This window comes from Pantherophis guttatus, chromosome 5 (genome assembly GCF_059756535.1).
Source record: "Pantherophis guttatus breed Tessera chromosome 5, ASM5975653v1, whole genome shotgun sequence".
Lineage (NCBI taxonomy): Eukaryota > Metazoa > Chordata > Lepidosauria > Squamata > Colubridae > Pantherophis > Pantherophis guttatus.
The window spans coordinates 83,943,276-83,969,585 of NC_142067.1; the positions used below are offsets into that span (position 1 = coordinate 83,943,276).

The 26,310-nt window shown below is 37.6% G+C and overlaps 2 protein-coding genes across 12 annotated transcripts in view; one reads left to right on the forward strand and one right to left on the reverse strand.

The window, feature by feature from the left end:
* Positions 1-6,527, reverse strand: part of MOSPD2 (motile sperm domain containing 2) — a 25,960-nt gene extending 19,433 nt beyond the window's left edge. For 2 of the 6 annotated variants that reach the window (XM_034434977.3, XM_087895260.1), the window contains exons 1-6: positions 6,292-6,527; positions 5,355-5,415; positions 4,277-4,432; positions 3,236-3,322; positions 820-974; positions 56-116 (exon numbers count right to left, since the gene is read on the reverse strand). In XM_034434977.3, the coding sequence (XP_034290868.1) occupies positions 56-116; positions 820-974; positions 3,236-3,322; positions 4,277-4,432; positions 5,355-5,415; positions 6,292-6,300 (529 nt within the window). In that variant the 5' untranslated portion in view covers positions 6,301-6,527. Of the gene's footprint in view, positions 1-55; positions 117-819; positions 975-3,235; positions 3,323-4,276; positions 4,433-5,354; positions 5,419-6,291 lie in introns of all 6 variants that reach the window. The other 4 variants (XM_034434970.3, XM_034434993.3, XM_087895261.1 and 1 more) reach the window with 4 other exon arrangements.
* Positions 6,437-24,879, forward strand: FANCB (FA complementation group B). 6 transcript variants are annotated; one of them, XM_034434957.3, is made up of 10 exons: positions 6,437-6,833; positions 11,514-11,591; positions 13,048-14,070; positions 15,005-15,157; positions 16,362-16,451; positions 16,769-16,897; positions 17,365-17,522; positions 18,048-18,478; positions 22,631-22,868; positions 23,520-24,879. In XM_034434957.3, exons 3-10 carry the CDS (start codon positions 13,150-13,152, stop codon positions 23,911-23,913), a joined length of 2,514 nt encoding a protein of 837 aa, XP_034290848.1. In that variant the 5' UTR covers positions 6,437-6,833; positions 11,514-11,591; positions 13,048-13,149; the 3' UTR covers positions 23,914-24,879. The 6 variants fall into 6 exon arrangements, 5 of the variants coding, with proteins under 5 accessions (XP_034290848.1, XP_087751385.1, XP_034290853.1 ...); XM_087895259.1 differs by having other exon boundaries at positions 18,051-18,478; XM_087895258.1 differs by having other exon boundaries at positions 6,680-6,833; positions 11,514-11,736.
* Positions 24,880-26,310: the final 1,431 nt, after the last annotated feature.

A 26,310-nucleotide genomic window follows, 5' to 3' on the forward strand; every position in this document is an offset into this window, starting at 1 on the left:
GTGGCTTTAAGCCCTTCAGAAAGATTTGATTTGATATGGATGGCTTCATACTTACTGAGAAAATTAGGATAATATACTTTAAAACAGCTAATGATATACCGGACAAAATCAAAGTCCTAAAATAAAAACAGATTATTTTTATTATTATTAAGTCAGCAGATATTTTGCTTAGAAATCACCCTTAAAGGTACAGAGTATTTTAGAAGTGAGTTAAGAGTTTCAAGCATTTTTTTGTACCAAATAATATAGAATATTGTATTTCCTTACTAGAAAAAATATTCAAAGGTTAAATCTTAAGTTTGCAAAGTTTATATACACTGAAGCAATCTGTTCAAACTGCCTATAATGTTAACTGGGTGTGCAGTTTTAATAAAATCCTCTCAGAGTTTTTATTAGTTGCAATGAGAACAAAAACCATGTGGCATCCTGCATGCACTCTCATGAGGTTCTTTCCTGACTTGTCACAAGAAAACACTTGATTGCTTCATCAGAAGACTGATATAAATGCATTTTCCCCAATAGCTATATAATGCTGAGTTGCTGTTAGGTCTTAAATAGCTTTCCATGGGACTTTGCAAACCAGCATACATTATTACATAATTTTCTCTTATTAAGTAAATAGAATACTTATGCTAGCTTTTATTAAAGAGCAAACTTTGTGATTAATGAGCCAGTCAATCCAGAATACTTAAGATGTATCCCAAGGAGCAAATAATTAATTTAAATTCCAGTACTCTACCTAGAGGATTATCTAAGGCTGTTCTGTATAAATTAAATTTTCAAGCCACAATAATATGAAATAATTTAAAAAATGCTTACGATATTACTCAGTCCAGTGTCAGCCATGTCGAACACCACTGTCAATGGCTTTCCATTTTCTCTTTTTGCATAGCGCTCTAACCAAAAGGCTACTAGTTTCTTTTTTTCAAATTGTGTTTTAGAATCTTTTGTATGTAATTTCACTCGGAACCAAACTAATGTGGGGAGGGGAAAATACATATAAATGTGTCAAAAAGGTAAGAACAGCTTTCAGGCTATCTCTAAATGAAGATACTATTTGTTTGTTTTTTAACATGTATGTTTTCTTTTTTTCATATGTCTCTGTAACTTCTTTATTCTTTTAATTTAAAATTTTAGAAGATAAAACATTACAAATCAAAAATATTTTATTCAAAAATCAGGTAAAATTAATTTTTCTTTACTAGTGTGACATTAAAAATCAGTGTTACTGAATTAAAAACAACAATTCAATGTGGATGATTGACGAATATAATGTCCAAATATAATTGTCTATTTTAAATTGCACAGTATCTGCTATACACCTTAAAATAAGGCCAGAAGACCTTTGAAAATTGCTATTTGATTATGTACCACTACTTCAGAAAAATTCTGTATGTTTGATCCTTTTAACAACAATATTTTATCACATACTATACCAGTGATGGCTAACCTTTTTGCTGTTGCGTGCCAAAAGCAGGGGGAGCGTGGGGGGTCGCGCATACCCACACCCATAATTCAATGCACCCTGGCCCCCACGCATGACCCCCCCATGCTCCCCCCGCCTTTGCCACACGATGGCACAGTGGGCCCGGTAAACCCGTTTTTCGCCCTCCACAGGTTCCAGAGGCTTTCTTGGAGCACGGGGAGGGCGAAAACAGCCTTCCCCACCCCTTGGAGGCCCTCCAGAGGCCGGAAACAGCCGTTTCCCAACTTCCGCTCCCACCAGAAGTCAGAAAACGGGCTGTTCCGGCCTCCAGAGGGGTGGGAAAGGCCGTTTTCGCCCTCCCCAGGCTCCTAGAAAGGCTCTGGAGCCTGGGGAGAGCGAAAAACGGGCCTTTCTCACCCCCCTGGAGGCTGGAAACAGCCTGTTTCCCGACTTCCGGTGGATCCGAAAATCAGCTGGCCGGCGTGCGCATGCATGCTGGAGCTGAGCTAGGGCAACCCTCGCGTGCCCACCGATATGGCTCTGCGTGCCACCTGTGGCACATGTGCCATAGGTTCGCCATCATGGCACTATACTATCACTTTCCAGTAAGTATTTTGGTTCACATTTCAATCTAAGTGTAACAATTTCTGCACTTTTTAGATATTCCAATTACTATAAAGGCTATTCATTCTAAATTAAAAATATACACCTTAACATCTAAAATGTCTAAAATTATGCTCCTCTAGCATCTTATAAAAGTATAGATTTCAGAGACAACCATGCTGGACTCCACAAATGTTCAGAAGCTCAAATTAATTGAGTTTGTCCAGAATGCAGTCTACCCTTTTTATATTCATCAAATAAAATTGCTAACACTGCAGTGACAATATGGCTCTAATGCAAATCAAATTTAATGAGAGTAATTATTTATTTTCACTGAATTGGATTGTAATAACCAGGTCTGAAGTAGGAAGACTGAAAACAGACAGAAATTTAATCAGAACAAGGATCTTTGTATACAAGCCTCAAAAAGCAGCATTATGCATGGAAAATCTATAGACCTCTGAATCCACTTTTATGTGATGGCGACAGTCTGTTACATTTTTTATCACTTCTTGTGATAGATTTCTTGTACAAAAAATTATTTTGTACACAATATAGCCTCTTGAATTGCAAATGAAATCACAATCCTTCCAAAAATACCAAATAAACATCAATTCAATCCACAATCTAGCCCAATTCATTCTGAATTATCACTCAAATCATTACAGCCCTCAATTCAAAACAATTACTGAACATATTCATACATAATCATCCATGGTTTATTTCATTATTGTTTATTGAATAAACCACAATTCGATTTATTTTTAAGCCAAGATCCAAGAAACCATATTATGGCTTAGTGAACAAAAGGTTTAACTCTGAACTAGATAGAATAGGGGAAAAAAACATTAGCACTTTCAAATTTAAAATGAAATCTAAAATATGTTATGTTATAGTTATATCACCTCTAACTTAAATATAGTATTACTTAAAGCTCTATTTTTATACCTGTTATTAAACTAAAAAATGCAATTGTTTTTTTAATAGATATATACAGATTGCATTGCTCCTCTTAAATGTCAGAAGTTGTAAGCAATTTTAAATGTATATCAGTACTAAAGAAATACATGGGTTTTGTTAGATACCTCCACCACCAATGTCACTGATTTCAGTGACTTTATACCAATCCCTGTATTACTTTAAATTCTTCATTCTGATTGCATTTGTATAAATGAATAAGTAAATAAAATTGTAAATTTGACTTACATATTTTATAGCCCTCCTTATCATAACCATGTAGGTAAATAGCACCAACATCAAGTATCAATTTTGGAAAAGAAGATTCAGTCAAATCTGAAGAAAACAGTCTTGTTTTATTATTACAATAATTATTTTAGTATATCAAATACTGTAACAGCAATCTAAAATCTTAAATAAAAAGGGAAAATAAAATTGCTATTTTTTAATCCAAAGAAAAGAAAATGTTATATTTATATTTTAGACCAAAGGGTAATAGTTACAACTTAAAGGGTAATGCCAAATTTAGATACAAATTTTTAAATCTAAAATGGAGTTTAAAATATTAGTTCAAAGTTAATTATATAATTATTCTTATTCTCATGTAATAGCAGAACCTCTGACAATTAAGGAATTAGGCAACTACATTGAAAATCTGCAAGCAGAGTTCATGGTTTGATTCTTGGACACTGCACAAAGACTACTGTGAATTAGATCAACAGTCCCCAAGCTTTTTGGCTTTAGGGACTGGTGGTGACAGGGGGGAGGGGGAGAAGGGATGATTCTGTGCGAGCAGCGGGTGAATATGTGCAACTCATTCTTAGCAACAAGCAGTCCTGGTTGCTGTTGTTAAATGAGGGCCATGCAGGTTGTTCAGCAAACACCTCACAGGATTATGATTTCAAACTTCCTGCCAGTTTCCCCAATGACTTTACATGTAGAAAGCTGGTGGGGAATGTAAGAAATCGCAATCATGTGACTGCTGGGATGCTACAATGGTTGGAATTACAAAGATCTGTCATAAGTACCATTTAATCAGCATCATGTAACTTTGAATAGTTTGAACTTTGAACCTGAGACTACCCATATAAACATAACATTTAATAAATATATTTATTAAATTTGTATGCCATTCATCTGATTAGTTATACCCAGCCTTGAAATACCTAGTTTCATTTTGTTCCAGTTTAGAATACAATTTCCTCTGGCAACAGTTACTTTCAGCTGTTTCTTATATTTTTTTTATCAAATGCATATCAAAACATTTTTCAAAATGATGAGATATCTTACCATGAACTGCATACTCTTTCCTCCACTGAAAGCTTTCATCAATCATCTTCAGTGTATCATCCACAATATCATCTCGCCATATTAAGAAATTATCAACCCAGATATCATCTTGATGCAATCTTTCTATATCTCTGGAATCATATTTATCTCTTTTTGCTAATCAATATGAATAGAAGTTAGTTATTTAATATGTTCTCATAAAAACTGGGTCATAAAGAATATATTTAAAAGAAGTATTTGTAGCAAGCTAGTATTTAATTTATAAAATAATTAAACAAAATATATATCCTTTTTCTTGACTTATGGATGTAAACCCCCCTCCCCAAAATTGCGAATGAGTTCTAACCAATTTTCAAGTCCTTGAATATTTCAAACCTAAATGCCTGAAGAGGAAATGCTTTTTCAAAATCATATTTGAGCTAGCAGTAAAAATGCAGCCTAGCCTTTCTGCTATTGAGAGGCTGCACAACTGAACTGGAAAATCATATTTTTGATTAACCATAGAACTTTCTAAGTTTGGCTATCCATATGATTCTGTTTTTTTTTTTATCAAAGAACCCATATTCTGTGAAAACCTAGGCAAGAGCATAAATTCAATATGAAAAGGTTAAATTTATAATAGGGTAGTGTTAAGTGTTGTTTGTAACCACAATCAGTGTATATTTTTTATTATAATTGTATAGTATGGACAGGTCAATAATGCTTCCTTACTCTGCATCTGGTTTTTATCTTTAGATTACAGATAAGTAGTATTATAAGCATGAAAGAAAATGAAGCTGACTCAAGGAGCATCATGATGTAATGGGAAGATTGTTACAATAAACAAATTTCATTGGGAGTATATGAAGAGATAAGTGGAACCAAATGTTTACCTCTTAAAAACTTTAATCATGAGGATTTTCAAACTTAAAACTGTAGTCATTCACACAATCTTTAGTAGTCACAGAATACAAATATAAAGAAATTAAGTTATGTACCTCTGTCAATCAATATGTTTTCTTTCCTATTACAGTCAATCTGTAATGTTATAAATGTACAGGATAAACTATAGTATGAACAGAATATTCATATTACCAACCTGATAAATATTCTGTCTCAAAACGTTGTCTGATTTCACTTATTAACGGGCCCCTGTTACCCTGCTGAGAAAGAACACGAACTCATCAATACATTAAACATTTTTATTTTTAGGTTGAGCAAACTTCACACTTTTTCAGTCTACTATACTTTGGTTTTCTACTGTACTTCAAGTTCAAGTAATAAGTGCTAAGTAAGCAGAGTTTCTAAGCACATGCAGAGCTCAGGAATGTGTTCTGTTATTATAAAAAATTCATGCATAGGGCGGGTTGTTTCATTTGAGAGTCATTCTACTATTGTTACTACCAGAATTACAAGTCCTAGAGGACAGAACTATTACAACTCATTCTGTAAACTGGGTTCTGCAAGAGGTCTAAACACATTCCTCTTATAAATAAATTTGAATCTCTGCTTAAAAGTCAGTTTTAAGCCAAAGTTTCTTTGGTTGGCTTCCTCAAAAAGGAATACCTGGGGCCCACTGTTCTTTGCAAGAATGAGTTAACTTTTTAAGCACATCTGGGAAAGGAAGGGGGGACACTCTGCACCAGTTTCACAGGATCAGATAGTCAATTGTCCCTATGAATGAGCCTCTCTCTATACCTGTGTACAATTGATCGTTTCTGACCAGTATGGTCACAGGTTGTGGGAAGAAGAATTGTTCCTCAGCACAGTCTGTAGAAACCTGTACTAAATTATCTTCTCTGAAGAGCTGCTTTACTAGACTCTAAAAAGAGGATGCTGTCTTCTTATCTCAGCCATACTCTACTATATTTGAATTTTATTTTATTTATATCCTGCCTTTCTGTTTTACCCATCTCTACAAATGAATTCATCGCATTCCGCTCTCCCTAGGAGGGGAAAATACGAAGAGTATTCTTTTCCACCTCTTGTGGTCTATCTTCCAGACTGCCTATCCTCAAGGGCACGCAGCTACTCACATCCGCCATGGTCCTGCTCACACAAGATTAGGAGCCGCAGCAAGGCGAGCGAGAAAAAGGGAAGAAACTCACGAACCAAAAGCAAAGGGCGCGTGACCCAGACTGAAGTAAGAATTGACACCAGCCGGCGCCGGGCACCTTCGGCGACAACCGCCGCACAACAGGCGTTGCTGCCAGCCAATCCCCGTCCTTCCCTTCAGCAACAGCCGCCCTCTAAAAGAAAAAAAAAAAACAGCGAAGAAAGTTCCCACCCTCTATTTCCACATCCTTTCAAAGCGCGTCCAGCCCTTTCCTTGCGCAATTCCGCTGTCTGCTAATTGGTTGCGTTGGCGTCTCCTCAGGGAATTGGCGTCTTGACGCTCTACAATTTGCGAAACAGGAAACAGCCAAGAATCAGGCCCTTTCAATCCGCCCCTTGGGTGGCGGGCTCTGATGGATGGCAGAGTGGTTTCGGGTTTCGGGTTTCGAGAAGGTCGGCGCAAAGCCTTACTACATTGCCTATGAAAGGGATGAACGCACGATGGTGAAAAAGTAATTGCGTGGTATGTTTTAATACATTTTTGTACTGCCATGCCCTGCTACATTCTGCTGCACGTCCAAGTCTTCGATTGGGAAGATGGGATCCAGATCCTAAGCACAGGAGGTGGGTGGGTAAAACCATTTTGTAGCCTGGATTATCAAGAGGAGGGTGTCCCTAGTAGCAGCCGCCAGCTTGTCATGGAATCTAGGATTTAAGCATCACAATGTAGTATGAAATCTCTTCAGCAGGATCTCAGCCCACAAAGAAAAAAGCAAGTTGAAGCACAGACTTGTTAATTAAAATGGGCTCTGTGACTCCCACTGAGCCTTGATCCAATCACAACAGAGCTGGAAGGGACCTTGGAGGTCCTCTAGTCCAACCCCCTGCTCAAGCAGGAGACCCTATACCAGTGATGGTGAACCTTTTAGAGACCAAGTGCCCAAACTGCAACCCAAAACCCACTTATTTATGGCAAAGTGCCAACATGGCAATTTAACCTGAATAATGAGGTTTTACTACCTAAAATAATGATAAACAAGCCAGAGTTCAGCTAATTGTTCTAAGAAAAATGTGATAAATGTACTTTTATGCCCCTTCATTTTTCCCCCTGCTTTTGAAATATTACATTTAGCAATAATAAAAAAAACTTTTGTAATATCATTTCTCTCTTTCCCCCTTTTCTCTCTTTCTCTCCCTCTTTCTCTCCCTCCCTCCCTCCCTCTTTTTCTTTCTCTTTCCCTCCCACTCTCTCTCTGTTTCTTTCCCCCCCCTCTGTCTCTCTCTGTTTCTCTCTCTCTCTTTCCCTCCCTCTCTCCATCTCTCTCTCTTTTCCTCCCCCTCTCTCTCCCCCTCCCACCTGGGGAGTGGAAGAAACCCCTGAACTTAATAAAAATTAAACATTAAGGGTTACAATTAAATGTGTCAGGGGATTAGAGCAGAAATAACATCACCCAAGTTCAAGTATGCAGCACCAAATGTTTTAAAGCTCTATGCAGCAAAATTAAATGTTCACTCTCTGGGTCCCATTCTCCTAAACTTCTCCGGATTGAGTGTAATTCCTCAGGCATGAAATCTCACTTCTTCTCAACCCAAAGGAAATTCATAATTTCTCCTCCCTCATATTTGGGCAAAAGCCCTCATATTTGAGTTTGTAAATTTTTTTAAAATCCCCCAGCTAACTAGTAGATCACTTAAAATTCAGATTCAATTTGTAACTTTCTGCATTTCTTTAATTTCTTAGTGGCCTGTTTAAAGAAAAATCAGGTTTCCTCCACCAGCTCCACCAGGATAAAGTTTAACCACATTTCCTACATTTTGCCCTTTGTCACATTTGTATCTTTCAATCAGGATTCCGCCCAATAGCAGCGAGATGCACTTCGCCAAGGAATTCCCAGTAGTTGTATTTTTCAGATCCGTATATCTGCCATTACTTTGGGGGAGGGGGCCATGTGGGTTACATTGCTTGAAAGCTGGCGGAGGATGACTAAGAAAGTTCCCTTAGCATTTTCTCAGAGTGGCCAGTAGAGTAACATCTTCACACGTGCGGATTGGCTGAATCCACATCGGACTGTCGGGAGGTGTTTCTAATTCCTTTATTCTAACTATGGCCTGAGGGCCCCTCAGAGCCTGCTTTCTTTTCGCCCTGCTATCACCCCTGTTCAATAAAATGCTAAGTTTTGAGAGTCTTTACTTTCTTGAATAATGGGGAGAGGCTGGGCCTTACAGAAAGCAGGTTCTGCAAATGTGATCAACCCAGAGAGAAAAATTTTACTCTACCGAGGGGATCCTACAAACTATGTCTGAACACAGCAGCGAGCAAGGAGAGGCTGAATGCTGGGGGGAGACCTCCACAGCCACCCAGCCAGATGCCGGCCCCATATACCCCATTGAAGACATCCAAGCTGTCCTGGAAGGCCCCATGAAACCCAGGTGGTCAATTGGCGTGGGGAAGAAGGACAGCTAGGAAGGGAGAACCAAGGGAGTCACCCTCAACTGCGGTAGCCGAAAGCCAGGGTAGAAATGGAGTTGGAGGCCCTATCCGACCAGGAAGAGCTGATCGAAGAACCGCTGGGCAGTGACCGACTCAGCATGTCACCTGGCTCATGATGCAGGCTCTGGGGGACCTCAATGTCTGAAGGGAGCCGGATCATCAATGGAGGAGGGCAGATGCAGCACCAGCAGCTGATGAAGCCAGAGCCATCACTCTGGACCCCGCAGCAGCCGACCAAGCCTCCACTGCCGCCGGAACAGCAGCTGCGCTGGGAAACCCTCCTCTCATAGCACCAGCCCAGGTGAATGCCCCCGGCCAGCTCAGGGGACCTCAGTTGTAGAGGAACCCCACCCCCCCGGGAGTAAAGTATGAGGGAGCCCCCAGAAGTTGGGCTTTTTCTTAGCCCAAGTCCTCACATATATGCAGGAATACGGCCAAAACTTCCTAACCCAGGGGGCGCGAGTTCGAGTCGGCACCCTGGCCCTGGAGGGGGCAGCTGCCTGATGGATGATAACTATAATGCCGACGCCCTGGAGCTGCGAAACTTCAACCATTTTATGATAGCCCTGTGACAGCATTTTGGGGACCCACTAGCTAACCGCAAAGCCCGCAATCGCATCAGGGTCATGAAACAGGGTTGCCAATCAGTAGCAGAATACACAGAGGAATTCCGCGACTTAGCCTGCCATATTGACTGGCCAGAAGACATCCTAGTGAGCTGGTTTAAGTATCGGCTGAATGATGACCTGTACATCGCTTGCTTAGCCCGAGGAGCCCCTAACCACTTGCATGAATGGTACCTGATGGCAGAGGAAGCCGAGAGTGATATGACCCGAAACCAGTACCAAGCAGTTAGAGTGTGGACAAGGTCCCCACCCCAGGGGAAGAGGGAACCGTTCAAGCTGCAAACCGCCCTGGCACCGAGGCCATCGGGATGCTTCAAATGCAGAAAGGAGGGGTACTGCGCAGCAGAGTGCCGTTTGAAAACTCCTGCCTGTCTGGAGGAAAACCTGCGAAATCGACTCTCCAAGGAAAAGAAACTGCTTTGAGAAGCAGAGAGGCCGTGGCATTTCCATTTATATGCCATTTCTTTAGGGGAAGGGGGTGGGATTTCTAATTACTTTCTTTATTCATTACTCTCTTTCCTATGTATCCTGTATCCTGCAATTTATTGATTTATAACTTTTAGCCTGGGGCCTAAGCGCCCTGGGATTTTTGCACCTTTTGGGGAATGTAAGGGGAGGGAGGGCCATGTGGGTTACATCGCTTGAAAGCTGGCAGAGGATGACCCTGAGAAACTTCCCTTATCATTTTCTCAGAGCGGCCAGTACAATAACATTTTCACACCTGCGGATTGGCTGAATCCACATTGGATTGTTGGGAGTAGTTTCTAATTCCTTTATTCTAACTGTATGGCTTGAGGGCTCCTCAGAGCCTGCTTTCTTTTCACCCTGCTATCACCCCTGTTCAATAAAAGGTTCCTTTTGAAACGCTAAGTTTCGAGAGTCTTTACTTTCTTGAATAAGGGGGAGAGGACGGGCCTTACAGTATTACTCATTCTTTGCCTTTGTATTGTTACAGCATTCTTCCAACCATTCTTCCAATGCTGTAAAGGCAGCCTTCGTACATATGTACACATACACACACAAAACATAAGCTCCCAACCCCTTGATCAGCAGAGCAAATCCCTATATTAATATTTCTGTCGTTTCACCATCCAGGTCTGCAGCATTTCTTCATTTCAGTTTGCTAGCAACATTTTTTACTATTTCTTTCTATATACACACAACACCTCCTCATTGTAAGTGTCCCTCTTTCTCTCCCTCTCTCTCTCTCCCTCTCCCTCTCTCTCCCTCCCTCCCTCCTTCCCTCCCTCCCTCTTTCTCCCCTGGGGGCGGGGGGGAAGGAAATCCTGAATGGGTGGTGGGAATCTGACGTCTGGAGGCCAACAAGCCCAGGAGAAGTGCAACGAAGCTCTGTTGGCTGGGAGGGAGGCGGGGCATCCCATCACAGGCAGCTCTGCAGGAAAAAAACTGATACCCGGGAGGCCAGAACAAGCTGAGATGACGCCAGGGTCACATTGTGGCTCCACGCTAAATTTCACTTTGCTGTGCAAGGCACTGTGAGAGTAGGGGGCAGGCCATGGAGGCAGCAACAGCAAATGTACCACGACGAAGGTGGAATGCTGTTTCACACATTTTTTTTTAATCTCTCAAATTTTTGTTTCCCTGCAAATGACAGCGAGAAACATAACAGAAACACAATGGAGCTGGGCTGGGGCAATAGCGTGCGTGCTCACAGAGAGGGCTCTGCATGCCACCTCTGGCACATGTGCCATAGATTCGCCATCACAGCCCTATACCATTTCAGACAAGTGGCAATCCAGTCTTTTCTTAAAAACCTCCAGTGATGAAGGCCCTACAATTTCTGAATGCAAGCTGTTCCACTGGTTAATTGTCTTCATTGTTAGGAAGTTTCTTCTTAATTCCAGTTGTTCTCTCCTTGATTGGTTTCCTCCATTATTTCTTGTCTTGCCTTCTGGTGCTTTGGAAAATAAGTGGATCCCCTCTTCTTTGTGGCAGCCCCTCATATAATAGAATGCTACCTACTGTCATGCCCCAAAGTCTTAACATCTTTTTTGTAATGTGGTAACCAAAATTGGATGTAGTATTTCAGGTGTGGTCTTTCTAATCCACATTTTTCTTTATTTAGAATTGACAACTAAAAAAAAATCAGAAAATGGATTTTTACTGGTCTCCTAATAATTTGATCTACAATCCTCTGAAGTTGGTAAATAATTATACACATAATAATTGTCCAGGTTATTATTTATGTGGACAAGGTTACCTTGGCTTGAAAGAGTGTTACATTCTGTGGCATGATTCTGGAATGAGGAAATTCTAGTGTTGTAAGTCCTAACCATGCCAATTTCCAGGTAGGTGGACCATCTCCCAAAATTCTTAAAAATGATCAACCACCTTGTGGAATTGTGAGAGTTGAAGTCCCAACACCTAGAAATTTCTTTTTTAAAAAAAAAATATATATATTTATTAAATTTCCAAAGTTTAAAATACACAGTACAAAAAGAAACACAATACACACAAAAAAAGCAAGAAAAGAAACACACAAAAAACAAAAAATAAAAACAACAAAAAACAAACATCAGAATTTCAATACTAATAACAACTTTTCTGCAACGTTAACTCTAACCTATTTAACCTCTTTACACAAATTCTACTTCTAAATATCTCTATCTTAAACTTACATCTTTATCTAAATTATCTTGACTTCTATTTACAATTCAGTCTCGTAACAAAAACATCTCTTAAGTTTTATGTTTACTCTCCAACCAGGAATACCATTTATTCCATATTAAATAGTACTCAGTGTCCTCCCTCTCCTTCATTTCCATAGATAATGTGTCCATCTCTGCACATTCGTATATTTTTTTTATTATGATTTGATCTGGAGGGGTGTCTGATTGTTTCCAATTTTGTGCTATCACAATTCTACTTGCCATTAGTATGTGTAATATGATATATTGTATACTTTTCTGCATTTTCCCTTCCAGAATACCCAGGAGAAACAATTCCGGCTTTCTTTCTATCTTCTGCCCTGTTATTTCATCCAGCCATTTTTTAATCTTGCCCCAAAATTTCCTAATCTTAGGACAAGTCCATGTGGTAGAATGTTCCTTGCTTGTGTCCACACCTCGAACAATTCGGAGATCTATTCAAGTACATCCTGGCTAATCTCGCTGGAGGCAAATGCCATTGGTAGAACATTTTGTAAAGATTTTCTTTATAAGTAGCTGACATCGTTAGTTTGTAATTTCTCTCCCATAATCTATCCCATTGATCCAAATGAATATTATGTCCAAAAAATTTTGCCCAACTAATCATTGTTTCTTTCACAGTTTCCTCTTCCATTTAAATTTCAACAAAAAATTATACATTTTTGTGATCATTCCCCCGCCCTCCCCGGATCCTAATAATATCAAGTTCCAATTGCTCCCTGTATATGCCAAATTGTTCCTTATCTTTTTTATATTCTGTTTTGATCTGTAAGTATGGCCACCAATCAATCAGAATTTGGTACGTTAAGTTTTTAAAAGTATATATTCATAATATTTTGGCTTCTTCTCAAGTACTGATTGCTATTTATTGAAGGTAAAATAATTGCTATTTATTAAAGGTAAAATAATCAAAATCTTTTGCAGTATTAATAAAGCTCTTTACATTTTCAGATTTAAAAATGTTCTCTGGATCAAAAATTACAGAAGAATCCTTGTAGTGGAATTCAGAGAAACACCAATCTTAATATAATGGAATCTTGTTAAGAAAAGAAAATGTGGATGCATCAGCAAGAGAAACTGTTGTCTTATAATGGGATACTGCTTCTTTTCCAACTATCAAGAGGGAACAATTCACAGAGCGATGATAACACAATTACTACATTGCATGTGAAAAGAATGACATTTGACAATGGCACTAAATTTTTTAATGAGGTGTCCACTGGATCATTTTGCATATATGGTGAAGATATTGAAATTATTCACTGCAGCAATGCATCTGATTTCAGAACTGGAATTCTTCACCCTTGCATTCTTTTGAAAAAGAAGAAAAAGAAAAAAATTAAATATATGCTATTGTTGATTCATACCAATAATAAATTTGAACTGGTTCTGCAATTTAAATTAGACTATACAATCAAAGAACCTGTAAAATTATTGGCTGGTCCAACAATACTATGGTGTTATGAAGGACATCTGTTACATATTTCTCCCCAAACTGGCATTGTTTTATGTGCCCCTATTCAGTTTTCTTCTGTCCAATGGGCTGGTCAAATGAAAGGTGAGGGTACAGTTGTTTTAGGAACCAGAGCTGCTGGTTTTCCAGGAGACAATAAGCAAAGTAGTGCTAGGTCAGACCTGGCCATCTGGGGATATGAGTGTTTTGCATATGGAGTTGACAAACAAAAAGTACTATTGAATGCTAGTTTCTTGCCTCACGCTTATGGCAGTGTGGTGCGTTGTGTATATGTTTGCAAAACTGAAGTAAAAAGAAGCAAATATAAGACATCACTGATTGCAGTTACTTGCAAAGGCCAATTGATTTTTTTTCAAGATGGTTGGCCTAAACACCTCCTGCAGCTTCCATATGAAAATCCTTTTTCGGTACAAATAGCTGCAGTGGATGGAGATCGCAAATTGGTGATCGTGATGTTTGCTTCCGGAGATGTATGTGCTATATGGAAACATAACTTGCAGGTATTGAACTGATGTTCTAAAACAATTATTATTAGAATTGTGGAGATTCTGTCTCATTGTTTTTGTAAAATATTACATGTCTAGTTATTCCAGTCCAGATTAATGAAAGAAATGTGGATGCATGTTCTGTTACTTTGCTTAAGTGTTGAACATTCAATCAAACAAAATCTGTTCCCTGCAGTTATGATAAAGGACAGCCATTGTTTACATAGGAACTTAATGTGCATTATGGAGTTCTGACATATGAAGGTTTTCTTGGTCCTTGTAGACACAAACCTTATCTTTTAAAATGAGTGATACAGTTTTGACATAATTTAATTGATTCACTCCTTTTTAATTTTATATCTGTTCTGTGTCTTAATTAAATCCTTGCTCTTTATATCAAACCTGGTTGAACATATTTATTGGTAATGGGCTCTGTACAAGCTCACAGATAAAAAATTTGTTTTAGAGCTGCAAACTATCATTAAGTTATATAAGCACAAACATGTACATATATACAAGGGATAAGCCCAGGTTATTCCGGGCTTATATGAAATTCTAACCAATTTATTATTTATTTTGATTAGATTTAAAATATAAGTCATGGGAAGGATCATAGTTTTTAAAAGAACAAATTTATAAATTAAATACAATATTCACAGTTAGTGCATGGTAGATTGTATTCAATCTTGGATTTACAAATGTTCCGTGTAAATTGACATTATGACAGAAATATGAGTAAAATTATTCTTATGCAGTGCGATCTTGTAGTTGCTCTACCATGTATCTTAAGCTGCCTTTTCAGTAAGTACAACTAACATATTTTAATAAGTGCAAATAATGCCTATCGCTGCAAAATTTCAGATAAAATGCTGTCTTACATATTTTAATCATGCGCTGTATGTATATGACTAATTTTAAAAAATCATTACATTTCTGATTTATGTTATAGGTGGCTTTTTGCTGGAAGAATGTGAGATCTGTTCTGGTAGATGATTTTGCTGGTATTGGAACTGAACAAATCTTAGTTTTTTTAAAGAGTGACTCTATTTCAGAAACATTAAAGGCATTTCAAATAACAGATTTTGGAAATATTAATTATGAGGTAAGATATGCTACAAATAATTGAGAAATGTTTATTTTAAAAATTACGCTGATTATTGCTTTAATGTTTAATGTTTAATTTATTTAATTTAAATTTAGTTTAAAATTTAATTAATAATTTAATATTTAAGTTCATATTTCAGTACAGATTGTAGCATTGCATGCAGGATTTCAATGAACATTTTGATTCAAATTACTGACTTTGGTCATGTCATCCTACAAATCAAAACTTTGACTCAATTAGTTACAAAGCAGACAAAAGCCTTCCTACGTAAGGCTTAACATGGTTTATTATTCCAGTACAAAGTACTTATAAGCATTGGGCTTGTAGATTTCGGTCACCATCTCCAGTACAACTACAAGTAATTTAAAGCTTCCATTTATGTTTTATTTCAGGTTCTCATATTATTTCAGTAGCATAGTGAAATAAACCACATATAAACTACACTGGAATGGATCACACATGTTAAGTTAAAACTAACAAAATACATTATGGCACCTTATGGTACAGTATATAAACATAGCCTGTGTTTAATCTTAACTATGATTTATTGAATAGCATAAAGTCAATTCTGCAATTTATGCATGAGACTACCATGATTTATCTCATCTGATTCTAAAAATTAGGGTTTGAATGACATACTAAGCTTTGCTTTCTGTTTCTAAAGGACAAGGTTGGATTTATTGGATGTAGATATATAGATGGTAATACATAAATCCCAAGATGCATTGTGTTTATCAGTAGTTTTGTGTGATTTAGCATTCTGATCAAACTTGGCCACTGTGTATGCCTCATTTTCAAGCTTTTAAATTACTATACAGTCTTAGTGGTGTGATTAGCATCTTTAGAATATTTTTTAAAATTGTGATACCCTCACCCCCCCTCGCCGCCCCCGCAATCTAATCTATGTTACATCAAAAATCAGACTGCAACTACATGCAGCATATTTTAAACAGTTCAGAAATATATATAAGCTATATCTGGTGTGGGATATATTTTTTTGTCTCCTCCTCTAATATACAGGGTTGCATACAAAGCAGTGTCAGTCTCTTCTGCTGCCTGACCAGAAGGGGTGTGATTAGTTTCAGTTTTCCTGTGGAAAGATCTTAAATTTATGTTTGGATTCTTGTGATATTCTCCACTTTACAGAGTATTCTGTATAAATCTTTGGTGTTTAATTAGTATGTGCACTGCTTTTTCTTAGAGTAATATAAACTATGAAAATGACTGTTCTGCTGAAGAGATACAAGAAAATCGCCTTCTTACTATCAAAGCCCTTGAAGCACGATTACAGGTTGGTGTATAGCATCTTTTTCTTGGATATACATTTTGTTTTATTTAATGAAACTTGTATTTTGACATGTTTTCAGTCCATCTACTATGTAGGTATTACAGCAGAACATTAGCAACTATTCACAATGATAAGCATGGCAAAATATATATTATTTTACTTGAATTTAGAAATACATTTCTGGAAGTCTAGAAGTCAAATTTCTAACCTAAGTAATTTTTAAACCATATGAATAAAAATAAATCTTTAGCATCTTTCAGGAAGAAAATACCATGATGCTTACAAGAGTATCATCACAAAGCCTCTGTTCTTTTATATAGGCTGGTTTTGCATCTGTTCGAGCCATTCAACAACATTTACGCCTCAAAGAAAAAGTTTTGATGGAAAGCTGTCATGCATTATTAGATCTTGTTCAAGATTGGAAACAAAGAATTCCTAGGATCAAAAAGGTATTTTGCAGCAATGTTAAAAGTGGAATGTAATTTTTTCCCTATTATATAGGTATAGAACTTCCATTTCTAGTAACAGAAACAAAAATAATAATGGGTCTGGTTAAACAAGTAATGTAATTATTTTTTAACAGAATGCCGGTTGAAAAATTGTTGCTGTCGTGTTTAGAGATCACTGAAATATTCAGCTTGCCAATAACACATATTTTTATAATATTCAGGATAATGGTAACTTTTCAATAGTTTATATGGAAGCATATCACCTGGGCACTTGCATAGTGCAGTTTACTCAATTTGAAATTGAGGGGAAAAATCAGAATGGGTATAAATACTTGATAAGGATGATTTAAAATCGCATATATCTACTGTAAAAGTATACCATACTGTGGTAATACAACAACAAATTTTCATTATACAAAAAGTTATTGGACTTTATATTTAAAAAAATATTAATCTTTCCATCTAAGGAAAATCTTGTTTCTCTTTGGGATGAAACAGAGGAAGAATTTCATAATGGTGTATTGACTCCAACTGAAGATGAAGAACAAATTGTAAAGAAGGTTTGGTATCGTGTGGTGGATGACCAGTTAATAGTTGGAGTAGAAGTCATGGAAACATTCAACTTGTGAGTAGTTTAAATTCTATACAATCATGTTGAATCATTGGCAACATTTATATGGTTGAAGCTTGAATTCCAAAATAAAAGAAATCCAGATATACAGATATTTAAAAGAATTCCAAGACAAAATATTATGATACATCTTATGAATAAATATTGAAGATATATTTAATTACATTGTATTTAATATAAAGTTGACACAAAGCAGTTGTGAATTATAAATATCAAATACAGGTAGTCTTCTACTTACGACCATAGTTGAGTCCAAAATTTCTGTAACTAAGCAAGACAATTGTTGAGTTACATGCCAGTTGCCAAGTGTCCAAATTTTGAACATGTGATATTGGGGATGCTGCAACAATCGTAAACTCTGAAAAACAATCATAAGTCACTTTCCAGTTCCACTTGAACTTTGAAAGTCACTAAATAAATGGTTGTAAGTTGAGAACTATCTGTACACAAGAGCATAGTACACTACAAATGCTGAAGCTATAAATATATTTGTTTACATTGTGTTCTTTTGTTTTGAAGCAGGCAACTCAGTGATGCCAGTTTATCTCTGATAATTGGCCAGAAGTGCCATTTACTTTCTCCATCAAAATGCCACTGTAGAGTAGTTACAGTGACGAAAGCTTCAGAAGCTGAGCCTCTATCATGTTGGCACTTGGAACCATTGCCTAAAAAAATCAAGTTAAGTTGCCTTAATGAAGAAAGCAAGTGCAATGGAAAAGACTCAGAAGTGAAGAGGAATAAGGCAAAAGCCATTACAGCAGTTACCCAACTGTCCCCTTTCTTGGCATGGCATGAAATAACTTGCATGGTACTGCTTCATGCAAAGAAGAGCAGTAACAGTGAAAACTGGCAGAAAAGCAAAAGATTGACTTTGCTATGTGGAGATTTTTTACTAAGTCTGGTAGAGATTTCTACTGGAAAGCTTTCAATAAATTTGAAAGAGTATCCAGGTAAATATATATTTACAATAAGAAATCTATACAATAAAGAATGAAACTTTTTTTCAACTTAAGATTTCCATTAGTGTTTTTATACTGTATACAGTATTGTCTGTATGTTATAATTGTGATCAAATTCAATATTTTTGTTTCAAAAGAACCTTTAAAAATATTTAGAATAACATTTTCTATAATATAAATAAGACAACACTTTTCTATTTTTTATTTATTTATTTATTTTATTTTAATTTATATGCCCCCTTCTCCGGACACTCAGTGCAGCTTACAAGGCGTTAAGCAGTAGCCTTCATACTTTTGTATATTTTATACAAAGTCAGCTTATTGCCCCCACAAACCGGGTCCTCATTTTACCTACCTTAGAAAGGATGGAAGGTTGAGCCTGGTGAGAATTGAACTCACAGTAATTGCAGGCAGCTGGAAGCTAAATACTACCTTTAACAGTAGCATTATTTATTTATTTATTTATTTTTCATATTTGTATACCGCCCTACTCCCGAAGGACTCAGGGCGGTGAATAAATACAAATACATATAGAAGTTAAAAACTATTAAGAAACAGATTAAGTAATTTAGGCTCAAAGATTAAAAACATCCAAATTTATCTAAAGAGGTTTAAAACCCAATTTAAAAGCCAGTTTAAAAGCCAATTAAAAAGGGAGAGTTAGGCCAGATCAGCTTGTTGGAATAGAAATGTTTTCAGGGCACGGAGGAATATGCGTAAGTCTTGGATGTTTCGTAACTCCGGAGGAAGCCCGTTCCAGATGGTAGGTGCCCCCACAGAAAAGGCTCTCCCCCTGGGGGCCGTCAGTCGACATTGTTTGGCCGACGGCACCCTGAGGAGTCCCTCTCTATGGGAGCGAACTGGTCGGTGAGAGGCTATTGGTGGCAGGAGGCGGTCTCGTAAATACCCTGGTCCTGAGCCATGGAGCGCTCTAAAGATAGTAACCAAAACCTTGAAGCGCACCCGGAAGACCACTGGGAGCCAGTGCAGCTCGCGCAGGAGGGGGGTTACATGAGAGCGCCACATTGCTCCCATCACCACCCGCGCGGCCGCATTCTGGACCAGTTGGAGCCTTTGGGTGCTTCTCAAGGGGAGCCCCATGTAGAGAGCTTTACAATAATCCAGGCGTGAGGTGACAAGGGCGTGAGTGACCGTGCGTAACGAGTCCCGATCCAGAAACGGATGCAACTGGCGAATCAGGCGAACCTGATAAAAAGTCCTCCTGGCTACGGCCGTCATATGCTCTTCAAAAGACAGCCGTGAGTCCAGGAGGATGCCCAAGTTGCGAACCCCATCTGTGGGGGCCAACGACTCGCCCCCAATAGTCAGAGATGGCGCCAACTGACTATATCGGGACGACGGAAACCACAGCCACTCGGTCTTGGATGGGTTTTTTTTTTATTATTTTTTTATTATTTAAATTTCTATACCGCCCTTCTCCAAAATAGGACTCAGGGCGGTGAACAGCCAGAATAAAAAACAATACATACAAAATTTAAAACAATTTAAAATAATTAAATATTTTTGGCCGTAAATTAAAATAACCCAATTTAAAATCAATTTAAAATTAACTCAAGCCAGCCCCGGGTTGAGTCTGAGTTTGTTCCTCCCCATCCCCATTAGTCTGCATTAGTCTGCTGCGCCACTCAGGCTCTTTTTGATCCCTGTCCTAAGACCATGTCTCAACCCTTCTTCACTCTCCCTTTATAGATAGCCCTTGACTTACGACCACAGTTGAGCCCAAAAATTTTTGTTGCTAAGTGGGACAGTTAAGTGAGTTTTGCTCCATTTTACAATCTTTCTTGCCACAAAATCATTGTGGTTGTTAGTAATTTTTTTGTTAAATGAATCTGGCTTCCCCATTGACTTTGCTTGTCAGAAGATGGCAAAAGATGACCTTGGGAAACTGCAACTATCATAAATATGAGTGAGTTGCCAAGCATCTGAATTTTGATTATGTGACCATGGGGATGCTGCAATGGTCATAAGTGTGAAAAATAGTCCTAAATCACTTTTTTCAGTGTTGTTGTATCTTTGAATGGTCACTAAAGAAATTGTTGTAAGTTGAAACTACTTGAACCCAGTTTTTATAGGCTTTTGGAAGAAAGTTTAGAATTTCCTCATTTATTTCAAATTAATTTCATAATTCTAAGCAACCCCCAGATGTTCTTTGTTAATTCTAGGAATTATATGGAAGATGTATACAAGCAATATTATATATGGGTCTATCAGAACATATGTTTCATTAAATAATTTCTTCAGTTGTGACCCCAACATTCTGAGCATCAAAAATATGACACTTTCCTAAACAAAAAAAAATGCAATAGCGTGCACTTGCTATTTTAGTAAATACTTTCATTGTACTACAGTTGCAAGAAAAAGTATGTGAACCCCTTGAGATTACATGAAGTTTTGCATGAATTGGTCATAAAATGTGCTCTGAACTTCATCTAAGTCACAACAATAGAAAAATACAGTCTGCTTAAAATAATACTACAGAAACATTAGATGTTGCCATGGTTTAATTGAACATAACATGTAAACATTCACAGTGCAGGGAGGAAAAAGTATGTGAGCCCCTAGTCTAATGACTTCTCCAAGAGCTAATTGGAGCCAGGAGTGAGCCAACCTTGACTCCAATCAGTGTGATGATATTGGATGTGTTGCTGACAGCTGCCCTGCCCTTTAAAAACACACACCTGTTTTGGGTTTACTGGTTTCAAGAAGCATTGTCTGATGTGAACCATGCCTCGCAGAAAAGAGCTCTCAGAAGACCTACGATCAAGAATTGTTGACTTGCATGAAGCTGGAAAGGGTTACAAAAGTATCTCCAAAAGCCTTGATGTTCATGTGTCCACGGTAAGACAGAATGTCTACAAATGGAGAAAGTTTAGCACTGTTTCTACTCTTCCTAGGCGTGGTCGTCCTGTAAAAATGACTGCAAGAGCACAGCGCAGAATGTTTCATGAGGTAAAGAAGAATCCTAGAGTGTCAGCTAAAGACCTACAGAAATCTCTGGCACATGCTAACATTTTTGTTGACACATCTACAATAAGGAAAACATTAAAAAAGAATGGAGTACATGGGAGGACACCATGGAGGAAGCCATTGCTGTCCCCAAAAAAAATTGCAGCACGTTTGAAGTTTGCAAAAGACCACCTGGATGTTCCACAGCACTACTGGCAAAATATACTGTGGACAGATGAAACCAACATTGAGTTGTTTGGGAAGAACACACAACACTATGTGTGGAGAAAAAAAGGCACAGCACTCCAACATCAAAACCTCATCCCCACTGTAAAACATGGCGGAGGGAGCATCATGGTTTGGGGCTGCTTTGCTGCCTCAGGGCCTGGACGGATTGTTGTCATTGATGGGGAAATGAATTCCAGAGTTTATCAAGACATTTTGCAGGAAAACGTTCGACCATCTGTCCGCCAACTGAAGCTCCGCAGAGGATGGGTGATGCAACAGGACAATGACCCAAAGCATACAAGTAATTCAACAAAAAAATGGCTTCAACAGCACAGAATACGCCTTCTGGAGTGGCCCAGTCAGAGTCCTGACCTCAACCCAATTGAAATGCTGTGGCATGACCTTAAGAGAGCGATTCACACCAGACGTCCCAAGAATGTTGCTACACTGAAACAGTTTTGTGAAGAGGAGTGGTCCAAAATTACTCCAGATCGTTGTGCAGGTCTGATCTGCAACTACAGGAAACGTTTGGTTGAGGTTATTGCTGCCAGAGGAGGGTCAACCAGTTATTAAGTCCACAGGTTCACATACTTTTTCCTCCCTGCACTGTGAATGTTTACATGTTATGTTCAATTAAACTATGGCAACATCTAATGTTTGTGTAGTATTATTTTAAGCAGACTGTATTTTTCTATTATTGTGATTTAGATGAAGTTCAGAGCACATTTTATGACCAATTCATGCAAAACTCCACGTAATCCCAAGGGGTTCACATACTTTTTCTTGCAATTGTATATAAGAGTGCATTTTTGTATGCCACTTAAAGTTTGTCATGTCTGAAATGGTATCTAAACATAATAAAAATACATTTTAGAAACAAAATTAAGTAGATATCGGTTTTAAACATATTGCACTGCTTAGCTTCATTGAAAAAAAATTGTGTTACAGGTTCTACAGAAGATCTTTTGGCACTCTGTTCAATAACACACAAATCCTCTTTCCAAATAATCTCCTCTGACTGCACATTGTTTCCAGTAAACAAGCATCTATTGGAACAAATGGAGTGTGCACCAATTGAAAAATATCCGGATTATATGGTCTGCTGGAAATCTGGAAATCTGAATGGCACTCTTTTCAAGTGGAATCTAAAAACACCTTTTGAAGGATTTTTAACAGTATTCTGCAGGTAGCAACCATTGAAAGGCTGAAAAAGACTATTTTAGCTTCTTTTTGAGTATTAACAATTGTCCTGAATTATTTTGTAGAGGTAGTAATTGTATATGTTGCTGACAGAGGATCCCTAAATGACCATTTTTTTAATCATTGTACCACTAGTATCTGCTAGATACTGCTAGATACATCGGCAAGTGTTTCATTTGTTTATTAAAGAAATTTAAATAGTTTACATAAAATGCCATTAAAAAAACTTAACTACTGGATTAAGGCAGTATCTGATACACTTTAGAGGAATTTGAAAAAAGTACTTTATTTTTTCTCAGAATTAACATTAATAATCAACCTTTTTTTTTTTTAATTATATAATGTGTTGGAAGAGAAACAATATTTTCAGTATCATAATGCTGCTAAGTAAATGTCAAATGAATCTTAAGAGAACAAGTCATGAGAACATGGTACATAATGCTGCCTCTGGATTTTGCAAGTTTTTGAATGTTTAAGACAGGTGTTTTCAACATTGTTTTTATGCTTGGCATTTATTCGAAAGATTTTTTTTCCAGGCAAAGTAGAGTCATGTTTCTTTGTCATGAGAATTTTGTTTTCCATATAAATCTTTCCATTGAATACATGGTGACAACTGTCTTGTTCATCTATTTCACAGACATCAACTTGCCTTATTCCAGTGCCTTCATGCCTTCATTGGATTGCTACCACCAACTTGCAAGATAAAATTACTGAAGTTAGGAAATAAGAATCTACTTGCTGAACAGCTTGGACTGACTTTAATAAAAGAAACAGAATTTTTCCAACATGTTTTATCGTCAGCTCTGAGACAAATTGAAAATAACTTTTCTCTGAAAAATGAAGGAAGCAAAGAAAATAATACCACTTCCACAGTTGAACATTTCAAAGAAGCATTTATAAAAGAACAAAAGCAAAGTATGCTGAGTATGAATAGAACATTGAGTGGTTCCTTATTCAGAAAGCATATTTTGAATGTGTTTGATTTGCAGATGAATTCTGATATGATGTCATGGTTATGCTCTTCAATCTGACTTTACTTTGCAGTATTTATTAACTAGAAATATAATTCGTTTATAATATAATATATTTAAGTCTACATTTAATTAGTCTGTAAGATTAAAAAAAAACAAACCTGCTTGTGTTTTAATTCTATTTCTAGGAAGTTTCTATTACAAGAAAATTATTGTGCAAAAATTTCAAGGGCTATGGGCAATTATTACTTGGCTAAGCAGACATACATTTACCAATATATATGCATTTCTCACAATTCTGTATTCACATATTGCTTTATTCTAGAACAGCACTTAGGAGTCTACGGGGAGGAGGAGGATAGTATGAAATACTTGATTTGATACCATTTACAGATAAAGGATGGTATAGTGATATACCCTGATATTTGCTGTAATCAACATTGAGTTTTCTAAGATGTGTTATCTAGGAAAAAATCCTGCAGCAGATAGCTGTATTAGAATACAGCTAGGTACCTTGTTGCAGTGAGATACTAAGAGCAGCTATCAATTGTTCACTTATTTTTGTATAGATAACATTTGTCACAACAGGAATGATGCATGAGTGCTTTAGATTCAGCATTCAGGATATTTTTTTCCAGTTAATATTCAATATGGAGTTTTTATCTATGGAATGTTGTGGGTGGCCACTGATAATTATATTAAGGATATTCTTGAATGCAGTTGAACAAATCTGAGAACCTGCAGAGTTCTGCGTGAGAACCTGCTGCATGAGTAAATTAAATTATCCCATGAGTATGTTCCGTATGTATCTGTTGTATTCACTACAAATATAACAAATATTTTATCATCATGTTCTGTTTAAGATATTATGTTTAATGTCAGCATACAACGTATATTTAGGTTCATACTGTACATACTAACAGCAATCAGCATTCACAATTGATCCTATACTAGTTTACCTATAGCTGTAGTCATCTTAAAAATCTTTGGCTATCTACAGTTTAGTAATAAAATATGGTATGGAAATTGGCAGTGTGCTTCTTATAATCCTGTGCATAGAATAATAAGGCATGTTGTTCTGGCAATTATAGAACTTGATAATTACAACTTTCACTTTTTCTTGATCACTCTTAGATTGCTGTGGGCAAAATGCTAGTCAGACCTTGCTTCAGATAATTACAATTTGTTAAAATACATTCAAAACATATTTGGCACTACGAAAGAAATAAAATGCAAATGTATGGTCTATAGCAGGAGTGTCAAACTCATGTTGCCACAGCAGCATCACATAACGTATCGGGACTTTTTCCCCCTTCGCTAAACCAGATGTGGGCGTGGCCAGTGCTTGATGCATCCATCCCATGGGCCGGGAGTTTGACAGCCCTGGTTTATACTTTAAAGCATATTTATCAGACCCTTGATTTTAAAATTCTTTTTCAAAAGAATAAGTGGATTGAAAAAAGCAAGTGATCGCTGTGATGAGGGGAAACCATCATTTCAAAAGCAGCTAGCTGCAGGTTCCAGAATGTCTTTGGGAAAATTAACTGGAAATATTAAACTTTCCAACTGTTCCTATAGTTTCCTTACTTTTTTGCTGTCTTCTGTTTCATGGCCAAAGAATATCTTTCTACCTCTATCAATACTTAAGCATTGGTCTCTGATTTTAAAAATCCGTTGGCAACTGATAAGCAAATTTCACATTCAGAAAATAATTTCGGACTTCTGGTGGCTCCGCGGACATCAAGGACGGTCTCCATTGACCGCCAGCCACCCGATCTGTTAAAACCGCCCTGACAGCGCTAAACTGCTGTCCGGCGGTTTGAAAAAACTCTCCTTCGGGCAAAGAAGGAGAGGAGAGTTGGAGGGGGTGGGTAGAGCTCCCCGAAAGTCCCTGGATTAATTCCAGGGACTCGGAGGGTGAGAGCTCCCCAGTTCAGCCCTCCCATTGCTTCAGATCGCTGGTGCCTCTGCTAGCCAGAGCCAGACGTCGCGTCCAATTCTGCTGGCAAACGGTGAGTTTTAATGATTTCTAACAAGGCAGACAGAGCGGAAGCAAGAGTGCAAGCCTTTTAAAAGAAACAGAGCTTAACTCCGTGAATACATTGTTGCAAACGGAACTTTCCTGAGCTGGAGGCTGGAGAGGAAGCCTTTCTTATGGGCAGAAGGGAAAGTGAAAGTTAAAGGGAAATTGCTTGTTAAGAGTCTTCTGCTTGAAGAGAAAATTGCTGGGGACTGAGAACAGACCGGAGAGAGGATTGTTTATTCTGAAAAACTCTGAAATAAACATTGTAAGACTGTTTATAAGACTTTGTGGCTGTAAAAGGAAAAAACTCATTTTAAAATAAAATGGCTGCTAAACAACCAAAGCCACCAACTTCTAAAGGGGGAGGAGGTTCCCCTGTAGTGACTCAAAAGCAACAACTTCCAGCTGATACACAGTCACAAGACCTTAAAGAA

Excerpts from the sequence above, each read along its gene's own strand:
- FANCB (XM_034434957.3), top strand. The coding sequence starts at position 13,150 with ATGTGGATGCATCAGCAAGAGAAACTGTTGTCTTATAATGGGATACTG. Across the intron at positions 17,523-18,047 it reads GTCATGGAAACATTCAACTT|CAGGCAACTCAGTGATGCCA; the intron begins GTGAGTAGTTTA and ends TTTGTTTTGAAG. Across the intron at positions 22,869-23,519 it reads TTTTTAACAGTATTCTGCAG|ACATCAACTTGCCTTATTCC; the intron begins GTAGCAACCATT and ends TCTATTTCACAG.